Source organism: Durio zibethinus, chromosome 18 (genome assembly GCF_047325235.1).
Source record: "Durio zibethinus cultivar Kanyao isolate XHJ-2024 chromosome 18, ASM4732523v1, whole genome shotgun sequence".
Taxonomy (NCBI): Eukaryota; Viridiplantae; Streptophyta; class Magnoliopsida; order Malvales; family Malvaceae; genus Durio; species Durio zibethinus.
In genome coordinates this window covers 2,033,109-2,045,905 of record NC_143179.1, presented here as the reverse complement: position 1 = coordinate 2,045,905, position 12,797 = coordinate 2,033,109, and the positions used below count along the sequence as shown (strand labels likewise).

General features: G+C 35.4%; 4 protein-coding genes across 4 annotated transcripts; all 4 read left to right on the top strand.

Moving 5' to 3' along the window:
* Nucleotides 1–24: 24 nt before the first annotated feature.
* Nucleotides 25–4,084, top strand: LOC111298931 (phosphoglycerate kinase, cytosolic). The gene is made up of 7 exons (XM_022893698.2): nt 25–60; nt 150–371; nt 1,796–1,873; nt 1,966–2,226; nt 2,528–2,845; nt 3,131–3,289; nt 3,528–4,084. Exons 2-7 carry the CDS (start codon nt 177–179, stop codon nt 3,720–3,722), a joined length of 1,206 nt encoding a protein of 401 aa, XP_022749433.1. The 5' UTR covers nt 25–60; nt 150–176; the 3' UTR covers nt 3,723–4,084.
* Nucleotides 4,085–4,792: 708 nt separating this feature from the next.
* On the top strand, nt 4,793–6,368 carry LOC111300183 (1-aminocyclopropane-1-carboxylate oxidase homolog 12-like). Its single transcript, XM_022895832.2, has 3 exons — nt 4,793–5,368; nt 5,450–5,771; nt 5,891–6,368. The coding sequence occupies exons 1-3, from the start codon at nt 4,839–4,841 to the stop codon at nt 6,140–6,142; spliced, it is 1,104 nt and encodes a 367-aa protein (XP_022751567.2). The 5' UTR covers nt 4,793–4,838; the 3' UTR covers nt 6,143–6,368.
* A 1,144-nt stretch (nt 6,369–7,512) lies between these two features.
* LOC111300182 (phosphoglycerate kinase, cytosolic-like) lies at nt 7,513–9,793 on the top strand. Its single transcript, XM_089746971.1, has 5 exons — nt 7,513–7,637; nt 7,730–7,990; nt 8,292–8,609; nt 8,895–9,053; nt 9,238–9,793. Exons 2-5 carry the CDS (start codon nt 7,982–7,984, stop codon nt 9,430–9,432), a joined length of 681 nt encoding a protein of 226 aa, XP_089603097.1. The 5' UTR covers nt 7,513–7,637; nt 7,730–7,981; the 3' UTR covers nt 9,433–9,793.
* A 660-nt stretch (nt 9,794–10,453) lies between these two features.
* Nucleotides 10,454–11,907, top strand: LOC111298930 (1-aminocyclopropane-1-carboxylate oxidase homolog 12-like). The gene is made up of 3 exons (XM_022893697.2): nt 10,454–11,077; nt 11,159–11,480; nt 11,600–11,907. Exons 1-3 carry the CDS (start codon nt 10,548–10,550, stop codon nt 11,849–11,851), a joined length of 1,104 nt encoding a protein of 367 aa, XP_022749432.2. The 5' UTR covers nt 10,454–10,547; the 3' UTR covers nt 11,852–11,907.
* The last annotated feature ends 890 nt before the right edge of the window (nt 11,908–12,797 follow it).

The following is a 12,797-nucleotide window of genomic DNA, read 5'->3' as shown; positions in this document are numbered from 1 at the left end:
CTTCAACTTTTTCTTCTTTTTTCTGTCTTGACTCGTGATCTCTCCGCCTCTCTCGTCTTCGTAAGCTCTCTCTCTTGTAATAGTCCCATTTGATTACCTGTTTTTTCGATTTGGGTCTTGACCATTTCTTCAATTTTTTTTGGGTTTAGCGTTGTTGTTGAAGAAGTGATAACATTATGGCTACAAAGAAGAGCGTTGGAGATTTGAAGGAAGCAGATTTGAAGGGAAAGAGAGTGTTTGTGAGAGTTGATCTGAACGTTCCGTTGGATGATAACTTCAATATAACTGATGACACCAGAATCCGTGCTGCTGTTCCCACCATTAAGTATTTGATGGGTCATGGCTCTAAAGTTATCCTTTCCAGTCACTTGGTACTTTTTTTTCTTCAGATATCATTTTATTTAATTTTTTGTAAAAATTTGCTTTTGGGTTACTTGATTTACTTGTTTAACTTGGTTTTTGGGCTTTTGTTTGTTTTTGGGTTTATTTGCGTGTTTTGATCTTCTGATATTCTAGTTTTGAGGGGGATTTAGATTTTTGAGAAAAATGTTTTGTTCTTGTTAATTTCTGTTGTTGGACTAAGCTAGATCCGTCTGAATTGGATGGATGCAGCATAGGCTCAATTCTTGTTTATGTTTTCTTTAGCTCAATCTGATTTTCTTCGCAATCTTTTAAAATTTTTTTTTTGTAAAATCTGTACTTAGATTGTATTTTTGAGTTTTGATCGATCTATCCCTCGTTGATATTTCATTGTGGCTATTGAATTTTTTAATAAATTTTCTACTATTTGGTTTTTTACTCACAAACATTTGGTTGACTTTATTATCTCTTGAGTTTGACTTCCTTTCTTTGAGCTTGGTTTATCATTTGCATAATTTTGACGGCAATAGTGCATCTAGAAATATAATATAACATTGTTTTAGTGAATTTTAAGGTATAATGGTTAATCTGAATAATAGTCAATTAGGCCTTCCTTGTCCAGTAAATGATAGTCTAAGTTCTTAAAAAGGTATTGTATGCAAATAGCTTTTCCTTGTGTGTAGGAGTGTGCCATTATATATCGGAAACAAATGGTTAATTTGAATCCTTTTAGTTTTAATACTTTAAAGAATGATTGTTTACCTATCTAAATAAGCAGTAAATAGTAGTGACCTTGTTTATCTTTCTGTAACCAGCAATTGGACACGCACAAATGTGTGAAAAGTTTTATTATTATTATTATTAATATTATTATTACTATCATCATCTATGCAGATAATTAGTACATATTTAGGTAACTAAATATGAAAATAACAAAGATTTATTATGGATATGGCTTAAAATTTTAAGTTGCATGTCTTGTTTTCAAGTTCAGTTTTTGAGTAAATTTTGAATTAAATAGTAAGTTGACCGTTCCTTCAAATACCCTACCTTAAGAAAGTACCATTGGCCAATGTGCAATTCAAAATAATATCATTGTTATAATTGTTATCTGTTTTGAAGTGGACAATCTACCAGCATAATGCCAATATTTTGGGCATTGAGAGTGGTTTTAGTGCTGATAAAAGAATTCTTGGAAGTTTTGGCATGGCGCATAATAACATATAGGTGGGAGTAATATCTTATAAGATATTGTAGTCTTTCCAAAATGCCTGATTTACATAACATCGTATACATCTTAGGATCATGCAATAATATATGGGTCATTGTGCAGGCTTTCTTTCTTTTTTCTTTTTTTTTTTCCATGTCGACCTTTTCTCCCCCATCATTTTTCTTAAGTTGAAATTCTCATAATATTTTCTGATTACTTTTTCAGGGACGCCCAAAGGGTGTCACTCCTAAGTACAGCTTGAAGCCTCTTGTGCCAAGGCTATCAGAACTTCTTGGAGTCGAGGTTTGTCCTTAAAACCAACACTTTTTCCAACTCAGGATTTCTTTTGCTTATTTTTTCTTTTCTATTAAACATTTGTATTTATCTGGTGACAGGTTAAAATAGCAAATGACTGTATTGGTGCTGAAGTTGAGAAATTGGTGGCCGAATTACCAAATGGAGGTGTATTGCTGCTTGAGAATGTGAGGTTCTACAAGGAGGAAGAGAAGAATGATCCTGAATTTGCAAAGAAGCTAGCTTCTCTTGCAGATGTCTATGTTAATGATGCTTTTGGGACTGCTCACAGAGCCCATGCTTCCACAGAGGGTGTGGCCAAGTTCTTAAAGCCTTCTGTTGCCGGTTTTCTTATGCAGAAGGTATTGTGAATATCATAAGTGTGAAATAGAGCATATTTGTATTATCTAGAAGATTGGTTTAAGAATCATATTTGTCATTATGACTTATATGGGTTATAGGAAAATGGTGTCAAATTTTATTTCACAGCATGTTCGTTTTGGGATCAGGTAGATACCACTTATCTGGTCTGCTGGCCTGTCCCTAATTGAAGCATATCCTCTATGAAATTTCTTGTCATGGTTTTTGTTCAAGCATGTAGATAAGAACATGCAATGGATATCTGTTGGGTACCTGACATGTTAAGTTCTTTTCTTTTTTTAGGAGCTTGATTATCTTGTTGGAGCTGTGGCAAATCCCAAGAAGCCATTTGCTGCAATTGTTGGTGGTTCTAAGGTATCAACCAAGATTGGAGTTATCGAATCCCTCTTGGCCAAGGTTGACATTCTCTTACTTGGTGGAGGAATGATCTTTACTTTCTACAAGGCCCAAGGATATTCAGTTGGATCATCACTTGTGGAGGAAGACAAACTTGATCTTGCAACATCACTCCTTGAAAAGGCCAAGGCAAAAGGAGTGTCTCTCTTGCTGCCCACTGATGTTGTTGTTGCTGACAAATTTGCTGCTGATGCTAACAGCAAGGTTTGGGCTGCTGCTCATTTTGATTGTTTTTGTCCTATGAAATTCTTTGGGTGGACTATATTGCAATATAGACCTAATTTTACAGCTCTACCGTCTACAGAAAACAAACCTGTTCACTCATTTTCTATGTGCCATTCCCCATCCATTAAGCAGATTGTACATAAGTCCTACATCTCCTAGCATATGCTGGTGGGATATGGGGAATTGGTGTATCAGCAGTTTTTCTGTTGATGCCATGTATTTGAATTTATTTCAACTTTGAATTCTTTTTAATTTTTTTTTCAGGTGGTGCCAGCATCTGAGATCCCAGATGGTTGGATGGGCTTGGATGTAGGACCTGATTCCAACAAAACCTTCAGTGAGGCGTTGGACGCTACCAATACCATTATTTGGAATGGACCCATGGGTGTGTTTGAGTTTGAGAAGTTTGCTGCAGGCACTGAGGTAAAGTGTGTGATATACTTTCAGCAATTAGGTGGTCATGATGTGGAATCGGGTCTTTATTTGATCATACTTTCAAAATGGGTACATGATTTTAAATCATTTTATTTGCAAGTTAAACTTGAAAGGTTTTTTTTTTTGGGGGGGGGGAAGGGGGGTTATTTTTGCCAAGCTTTTTCTGGATTTATCTAGCTGAAATTTGTATTGTGAACTAATAGTTTTAATACTATTTTCTATACAGGCGATTGCCAAGAAGCTTGCTGAGCTCAGTGGCAAGGGAGTGACAACAATCATTGGAGGAGGTGACTCTGTTGCAGCTGTGGAGAAGGTTGGCCTTGCTGACAAGATGAGCCATATCTCTACTGGTGGTGGTGCTAGCTTAGAGCTTCTTGAGGGAAAAGCACTTCCTGGAGTCCTTGCTCTTGATGATGCTTAAACTTAATTCTTCACCTCTCTTCTTTTTGTGCATTTCATACTGCAATAATGTGGCAGGTTTTTCAGCCCAGAGTGGTTTAGTAGTAGTCTCTTAGAGCTGATCTTGTAGGGGCTGATAAGGTGAAATAAAATAAATGGTTTCTCCTTTGCATCCATCATAGATGCATTTGGATTGGATTTTTTTTGGGGACCATTGTTGAATGTTAATGATGCAATTGCCTCAGTGTTTGTTCTATATTCACTTGGATAGCTTATTGAGTATACGAGGCAGGAGTTGCCTTTTTTTGTCTGTTGCTGAGTTGACAGCTTTTCTATTATTGTTGATTAACAACCAAGTAAGGTTGTTAATTAATTAAGGGTTTACTCCTTTTTGTGGCTGTCCTTTTCATGGATGCAACCCATTCATTTCTTTTGCTATTTTCCCTCTTCTTACCCTAATCTTGTTTAATTAATAACTTGAGCAATCAATTCTCCACAAGTAAATTTTACTCAACAAATTATTTGAATGGTTATATTACTTTATTAATCTCCTCATTACTATAGAAATGGACATGGAACAAATTTATAAACCAATTTAAAAAGTTTATAATTTCAAACATTTTTAATCATGATCTTTTTAGTTCCATTGGTTTTTGTAATCACTTGTAATTTCTTTTTTTTTTCGAGGGGTGCCTTTCGATGTAAAAAAATTCAAATGATTTGTGTATAAAAAATTTATATTTAATCTGTTGGTTTTTGCTGTCATCTTTCTTTTTCTTGCAAGCTATTCTTTCTTTGTAAAAAAATTCAAACGATTTGTGCATAAAATAAATTTTCAAACTACCATTTGCGAGTGAGATAATAGCAAACAAGATTTTGTTTCTGTAAGCTTATTGGCGAAGCTTTTGGGATTATCCATTAAAAAAAAAAGGGAAAACAACAAGATTCTCTGCAGTACTTTGGAAATAATATGACAAAGTTTGATTAATTTCTTGGATATGAGTTATTGAAAAAAGGAGTCCCTACCATGTGATTGCGTTGAATTAGCATCATATCTCTATTATATATATCATCCATTTCACTAGCAGAGCTCTTCAATATTGAATCAAAAAAATTAATCAACAAAGAACAAAAATAGATGACAGAAATCACTGCAATTGTCCACAACTGCTTGGAAGATGAACGTGTAAAAGAATACAAGGAATTCTTTGAAACCAAGGCTGGGGTGAAAGGGCTTGTAGATGCCGGAGTAGTTAAGGTTCCCAGAATATTTATCCATCCACCAGAGAATCTACCAAAACCATCATCAGAAGACAGTTGCTGTATTGGCCTCCAGGTTCCTATAATTGATTTCCATGGCCTAGAAAATGGACAGCGAGGGGAGATCATCGACAATATACGCCAAGCAGCAGAGACCTGGGGCTTTTTCCAAGTTGTTAACCATGGGATTCCAGGTTCCTTAATGGATGATCTGTTGAATGACGTGCGCCAGTTTCATGAGCAACCTTTGGAGGTGCGGAAGGAATGGTACTCACATGATGAAACAAAGAAGGTAAGGTACTATAGCAATGGATTTTACAATCCATCCATGGCAGCCCAATGGAAGGACGGTTTATTTTGTATTGGAGCTCAACAGCTTGAGGAAGAACAGATTCCTGAAGTTTGCAGGTAAAATACTAGCTTCAAACATGGTTGATGACCTTGTGGCTTCTTCCGTTTGATCAAATTTTATTTGATTTTGTTGTGCAGAAAAAGTCTCAGTGAGTATGTAAAACATGTAATTCAACTAAAGGAAACCATATCTGAATTACTCTCAGAGGCTTTGGGGCTTAGCAGTGATAGCTTCGCGAGAGCTGGGTATATGAAAAGTGTTTCACTCGCATGCAACTATTACCCAACTTGCCCTGAACCCGAGTTGACTTTAGGCATAGCAAGCCATTCAGACCCAGATTTTCTGACTCTGCTGCTACAAGATGATATTGGTGGCCTCCAAATTCTTCACCAAAACAAGTGGGTGGATGTTCCTCCTGTTCATGGAGCTGTAATTGCAAACCTGGGGGACTTCATGCAGGTAGTACTGGTGGCTATTTGGTGGGGTTTTGGGTGTTTTCTCCTATAAATTAATGACATATAAATATCATGCTTGTTTAATTTAAGAATGTATTGATTGTGTACATTTTGTATGTGTAGCTGATCACGAACGACAAGTTCAAAAGTGTTGCGCACAGGGTGGTGGCTAAACGGGGTAGTTCCAGGGTATCAGTTTCATCATTCTTTCAACCAGCTTTCTCTGATAAACTGAAACCATATGGACCAATGAAGGAGCTTGTATCTGAAGACAACCCTCCTTTGTATAGGGCAATTGGTGTTGCTGAATATGTTGCCTATTTCAGGTTAAAAGGACTAGATGGAAGCTCTGCCCTTCCACATTTTAGGCTATAATATTTTATGGTCTTGTTCAATTTCTGAAGAAAGAAAGAACAAATTACTGGTTCCTACTTTATATATGTTTATATGGTGTTACAACATACATATAGAAGCCAGGGGATAGTTAGGAGACCTATTTAATTAAGGATCTGTCTGAAGAAACCATCTCGCCATGCCAAACATTTTCTTTCCATTTGACAAAGGAGGAATTTCAATATGCTTTTTCAATTGCTTAATCAAATATTCTGCGTATTCTATTTTGGTAATCTTTTGATAGATCTTTTGTCCTTAATTAATTTGTATGAGAATAGAGAGATGAGATGGTACAATCTAACATTGACTCAATGATTGATTCATGATCCACTTTTCAAAGAGTAAGGTTGAATCCCTTTTTTTAAATTAAAAAATAATAATAAAAGGAAATGATAAATGTGAAAAAAATAGGATCCGCTTATCGTATACAGAGCGCAGCAAAATTATAACAAAATCATGCATATCAACGTGCACTAAGCATTCCCCAGACACATAAACAATATATGATTCACACTTTAGTATTTGGTTAAAGAAAGATATTTTCATTTTATCTACGAAAATAAACCAACTGATTAATTGATTTATTAATCATTCAAATAAATAATAAAAATAGTCCTGAGGTTGAGCATCTGTGATCCTTTGCTAATATTGTCTCAAAACCTTTCATCACTGCACTCAAATGATCCAACTAACATATTTAATTTTTATTTTAGGTATTTAAATAAAAAGTATTAGAATTTGTATGGATTATTTATATATAATAAAATTTCAAAAACTTATAAAATAAAAATTTTATGTGAGTGTGTAAAATCATGTGTGTATTATTATTATTAATATTATTATCATCATCATCATCTATGCAGATAATTAGTACATATTTAGGTATCTAAATATGAAAATAACAAAAATTTATTATGGATATGGCTTAAAATTTTAAGATGCATGTCTTGTTTTCAAGTTAAGTTTTTGAGTAAATTTTGAATTAAATAGTAAGTTGACCGTTCTTTCAAATGCCCTACCTTAAGAAAGTACCATTGGCCAATGTGCAATTCAAAATAATATCATTGTTATAATTGTTATCTGTTTTGAAGTAGACAATCAACCAGCATAATGCCAATATTTTGGGCATTGAGAGTGGTTTTAGTGCTGATAAAAGAATTCTTGGAAGTTTTGGCATGGCGCATAATAACATATAGGTGGGAGTAATATCTTATAAGATATTGTAGTCTTTCCAAAATGCCTGATTTACATAACATCGTATACATCTTAGGATCATGCAATAATATATGGGTCATTGTGCAGGCTTTCTTTCTTCTTCTTTTTTTCCATGTCGACCTTTTCTCCCCCATCATTTTTCTTAAGTTGAAATTTTCATAATATTTTCTGATTACTTTTTCAGGGACGCCCAAAAGGTGTCACTCCTAAGTACAGCTTGAAGCCTCTTGTGCCAAGGCTATCTGAACTTCTTGGAGTCGAGGTTTGTCCTTAAAACCAACACTTTTTCCAACTCAGGATTTCTTTTGCTTATTTTTTCTTTTCTATTAAACATTTGTATTTATCTGGTGACAGGTTAAAATAGCAAATGACTGTATTGGTGCTGAAGTTGAGAAATTGGTGGCCGAATTACCAAATGGAGGTGTATTGCTGCTTGAGAATGTGAGGTTCTACAAGGAGGAAGAGAAGAATGATCCTGAATTCGCAAAGAAGCTAGCTTCTCTTGCTGATGTCTATGTTAATGATGCATTTGGGACTGCTCACAGAGCCCATGCTTCCACAGAGGGTGTGGCCAAGTTCTTAAAGCCTTCTGTTGCCGGTTTGCTTATGCAGAAGGTATTGTGAATATCATAAGTGTGAAATAGAGCATATTTGTATTATCTAGAAGATTGGTTTAAGAATCATATTTGGCATTATGACTTATATGGGTTATAGGAAAATGGTGTCAAATTTTATTTCACAGCATGTTCATTTTGGGATCAAGTAGATACCACTTATCTGGTCTGCTGGCCTGTCCCTAATTGAAGCATATCCTCTATGAAATTTCTTGTCATGGTTTTTGTTCAAGCATGTAGATAAGAACATGCAATGGATATCTGTCGGGTACCTGACATGTTAAGTTCTTTTCTTTTTTTAGGAGCTTGATTATCTTGTTGGAGCTGTGGCAAATCCCAAGAAGCCATTTGCTGCAATTGTTGGTGGTTCTAAGGTATCAACCAAGATTGGAGTTATCGAATCCCTCTTGGCCAAGGTTGACATTCTCTTACTTGGTGGAGGAATGATCTTTACTTTCTACAAGGCCCAAGGATATTCAGTTGGATCATCACTTGTGGAGGAAGACAAACTTGATCTTGCAACATCACTCCTTGAAAAGGCCAAGGCAAAAGGAGTGTCTCTCTTGCTGCCCACTGATGTTGTTGTTGCTGACAAATTTGCTGCTGATGCTAACAGCAAGGTTTGGGCTGCTGCTCATTTTGATTGTTTTTGTCCTATGAAATTTTTTGGGTGGACTATATTGCCATATAGACCTAATTTTACAGCTCTACCGTCTACAGAAAACAAACCTGTTCACTCTTTTTCTATGTGCCATTCCCCAACCATTAAGCAGATTGTACATAAGTCCTACATCTCCTAGCATATGCTGGTGGGATATGTGGAATTGGTGTATCAGCAGTTTTTCTGTTGATGCCATGTATTTGAATTTGTTTCAACTTTGAATTCTTTTTAATTTTTTTTGCAGGTGGTGCCAGCATCTGAGATCCCAGATGGTTGGATGGGCTTGGATGTAGGACCTGATTCCAACAAAACCTTCAGTGAGGCGTTGGACGCTACCAATACCATTATTTGGAATGGACCCATGGGTGTGTTTGAGTTTGATAAGTTTGCTGCAGGCACTGAGGTAAAGTGTGTGATTTACTTTCAGCAATTAGGTGGTCATGATGTGGAATCGGGTCTTTATTTGATCATACTTTCAAAATGGGTACATGATTTTAAATCATTTTATTTTTGCCAAGCTTTTTCTGGATTTATCTAGCTGAAATTTGTATTGTGAACTAATTGTTTTAATACTATTTTCTATACAGGCCATTGCCAAGAAGCTTGCTGAGCTCAGTGGCAAGGGAGTGACAACAATCATTGGAGGAGGTGACTCTGTTGCAGCTGTGGAGAAGGTAGGGCTTGCGGACAAGATGAGCCATATCTCTACCGGTGGTGGTGCTAGCTTGGAGCTTCTTGAGGGAAAAGCACTTCCTGGAGTCCTTGCTCTTGATGATGCTTAAACTTAATTCTTCACCTCTCTGCTTTTTGTGCATTTTATACTGCAATAATGTGGCAGGTTTTTCAGCCCAGAGTGGTTTAGTAGTAGTCTCGTAGACCTGATCTTGTAGAGGCTGATAAGGTGAAATAAACTAAATGGTTTTTCCTTTGCATCCATCGTAGATGCATTTGGATTGGATCTTTTTGGGGACCATTGTTGAATGTTAATGATGCAATTGCCTCAGTGTTTGTTTTATATTCACTTGGATAGCTTATTCAGTATACGAGGCAGGAGTTGCCTTTTTTTGTCTGTTGCTGAGTTGACAGCTTTTCTATTATTGTTGATTAACAACCAAGTAATGTTGTTAATTAATTAAGGGTTTACTCCTTTTTGTGGCTGTCCTTTTCATGGATGCAACCCATTCATTTCTTTTGCTATTTTCCCTCTTCTTACCCTAATCTTGTTTAATTAATAACTTGAGCAATCAATTCTCCACAAGTAAATTTTACTCAACAAATTATTTGAATGGTTATATTACTTTATTAATCTCCTCATTACTATAGAAATGGACATGGAACAAATTTATAAACCAATTTAAAAAGTTTATAATTTCAAACATTTTTAATCATGATCTTTTTAGTTCCATTGGTTTTTGTAATCACTTGTAATTTCATTTTTTTTCGAGGGGTGCCTTTCGATGTAAAAAAATTCAAATGATTTGTGTATAAAAAATTTATATTTAATCTGTTGGTTTTTGCTGTCATCTTTCTTTTTCTTGCAAGCTATTCTTTCTTTGTAAAAAAATTCAAACGATTTGTGCATAAAATAAATTTTCAAACTACCATTTGCGTGTGAGATAATAGCAAACAAGATTTTGTTTCTGTAAGCTTATTGGCGAAGCTTTTGAGATTATCCATTAGAAAAAAAAGGGAAAACAACAAGATTCTCTGCAGTACTTTGGAAATAATATGACATAGTTTGATTAATTTCTTGGATATGAGTTATTGAAAAAAGGAGTCCCTACCATGTGATTGCGTTGAATTAGCATCATATCTCTATTATATATATCATCCATTTCACTAGCAGAGCTCTTCAATATTGAATCAAAAAAATTAATCAACAAAGAACAAAAATCAGATGACAGAAATCACTGCAATTGTTCACAACTGCTTGGAAGATGAACGTGTAAAAGAATACAAGGAATTCTTTGAAACCAAGGCTGGGGTGAAAGGGCTTGTAGATGCCGGAGTAGTTAAGGTTCCCAGAATATTTATCCATCCACCAGAGAATCTACCAAAACCATCATCAGAAGACAGTTGCTGTATTGGCCTCCAGGTTCATATAATTGATTTCCATGGCCTAGAAAATGGACAGCGAGGGGAGATCATCGACAAGATACGCCAAGCAGCAGAGACCTGGGGCTTTTTCCAAGTTGTTAACCATGGGATTCCAGGTTCCTTAATGGATGATCTGTTGAATGACGTGCGCCTGTTTCATGAGCAACCTTTGGAGGTGCGGAAGGAATGGTACTCACATGATGAAACAAAGAAGGTAAGGTACTATAGCAATGGATTTTACAATCCATCCATGGCAGCCCACTGGAAGGACGGTTTATCTTGTCTTGGAGCTCAACAGCTTGAGGAAGAACAGATTCCTGAAGTTTGCAGGTAAAATACAAGCTTCAAACATGGTTGATGATCTTGTGGCTTCTTCCATTTGATCAAATTTTATGTGATTTTGTTGTGCAGAAAAAGTATCAGTGAGTATGTAAAACATGTAATTCAACTAAAGGAAACCATATCTGAGTTACTCTCAGAGGCTTTGGGGCTTAGCAGTGATTGCTTCGCGAGAGCTGGGTATATGAAAAGGGTTTCACTCGCATGCAACTATTACCCAACTTGCCCTGAACCCGAGTTGACTTTAGGCATAGCAAGCCATTCAGACCCAGATTTTCTGACTCTGCTGCTACAAGATGATATTGGTGGCCTCCAAATTCTTCACCAAAACAAGTGGGTGGATGTTCCTCCTGTTCATGGAGCTGTAATTGCAAACCTGGGGGACTTCATGCAGGTAGTACTGGTGGCTATTTGGTGGGGTTTTGGGTGTTTTCTCCTATAAATTAATGACATATAAATATCATGCTTGTTTAATTTAAGAATGTATTGATTGTGTACATTTTGTATGTGTAGCTGATCACGAACGACAAGTTCAAAAGTGTTGCGCACAGGGTGGTGGCTAAACGGGGTAGTTCCAGGGTATCAGTTTCATCATTCTTTCAACCAGCTTTTTCTGATAAACTGAAACCATATGGACCAATGAAGGAGCTTGTATCTGAAGACAACCCTCCTTTGTATAGGGCAATTGGTGTTGCTGAATATGTTGCCTATTTCAGGTTAAAAGGACTAGATGGAAGCTCTGCCCTTCCACATTTTAGGCTATAATATTTTATGGTCTTGTTCAATTTCTGAAGAAAGAAAGAACAAATTACTGGTTCCTACTTTATATATGTTTATATGGTGTTACAACATGACATATAGAAGCCAGGGGATAGTTAGGAGACCTATTTAATTAAGGATCTGTCTGAAGAACCCTTCTCGCCATGCCAAACATTATCTTTCCATTTGACAAAGGAGGAATTTCAATAAGCTTTTTCAATTACTCAATCAAATGTTCTTTGTATTCTATTTTGGTAATCTTTTGATAGATCTTTTGTCCTTATCGTATACAGAACGCAGCAAAATTATAACAAAATCATGCAAATCAACGTGCACTAAGCATTCACCAGACATATAAACACGATATGATTCACACTTTAGTATTTGGTTGAAGAAAGATATTTTCATTTTATCTATGGAAATAAATCAACTGATTAATTGATTGATTAATCAGTTAAATAAATAATAAAAATAATCCTGAGGTTGAGCATCTGTGATCCTTTGCTAATATTGTCTCAAAACCTTTCATCACTATTTATTTTTTATTTTAGGTATTTAAATAAAAAGTATTAAAATTTTTTTGGATTACTTATATAAAATAAAAATTTTATGTGAGCGTGTAAAATCATGTGTGTATTAAATCAGTGTACATAACATTTTCTTTTATTTAATGAGTTGTAATGAAAAATCCCTTACAATAATCTATATTATGTGTAATTAAAAAATACAAATTAATATTAAGGGCAGGAAAGAATATCATATAATTACATTTAATTTAAATAAAAATTATTTTTTTTTTTTAATAATTCCTAGTTTGGCATTGATACAAAACTGTGTAACAAGATTAAAAACACTAAGTAGCGTATGATTTATAATTGTTCAGCGAGTGATTATCATGTTATTACGAGGTTAGGCTAGCTATTACTTTATGATCAAGAATTGATTGCAAGCA

Excerpts from the sequence above, each read along its gene's own strand:
- LOC111298931 (XM_022893698.2), top strand. The coding sequence starts at position 177 with ATGGCTACAAAGAAGAGCGTTGGAGATTTGAAGGAAGCAGATTTGAAG. Across the intron at positions 372-1,795 it reads TTATCCTTTCCAGTCACTTG|GGACGCCCAAAGGGTGTCAC; the intron begins GTACTTTTTTTT and ends TTACTTTTTCAG. Across the intron at positions 2,846-3,130 it reads CTGCTGATGCTAACAGCAAG|GTGGTGCCAGCATCTGAGAT; the intron begins GTTTGGGCTGCT and ends TTTTTTTTTCAG.
- LOC111300183 (XM_022895832.2), top strand. The coding sequence starts at position 4,839 with ATGACAGAAATCACTGCAATTGTCCACAACTGCTTGGAAGATGAACGT. Across the intron at positions 5,369-5,449 it reads CAGATTCCTGAAGTTTGCAG|AAAAAGTCTCAGTGAGTATG; the intron begins GTAAAATACTAG and ends TTTGTTGTGCAG. Across the intron at positions 5,772-5,890 it reads ACCTGGGGGACTTCATGCAG|CTGATCACGAACGACAAGTT; the intron begins GTAGTACTGGTG and ends TTGTATGTGTAG.
- LOC111300182 (XM_089746971.1), top strand. Across the intron at positions 8,610-8,894 it reads CTGCTGATGCTAACAGCAAG|GTGGTGCCAGCATCTGAGAT; the intron begins GTTTGGGCTGCT and ends TTTTTTTTGCAG. Across the intron at positions 9,054-9,237 it reads AGTTTGCTGCAGGCACTGAG|GCCATTGCCAAGAAGCTTGC; the intron begins GTAAAGTGTGTG and ends TTTTCTATACAG.
- LOC111298930 (XM_022893697.2), top strand. The coding sequence starts at position 10,548 with ATGACAGAAATCACTGCAATTGTTCACAACTGCTTGGAAGATGAACGT. Across the intron at positions 11,078-11,158 it reads CAGATTCCTGAAGTTTGCAG|AAAAAGTATCAGTGAGTATG; the intron begins GTAAAATACAAG and ends TTTGTTGTGCAG. Across the intron at positions 11,481-11,599 it reads ACCTGGGGGACTTCATGCAG|CTGATCACGAACGACAAGTT; the intron begins GTAGTACTGGTG and ends TTGTATGTGTAG.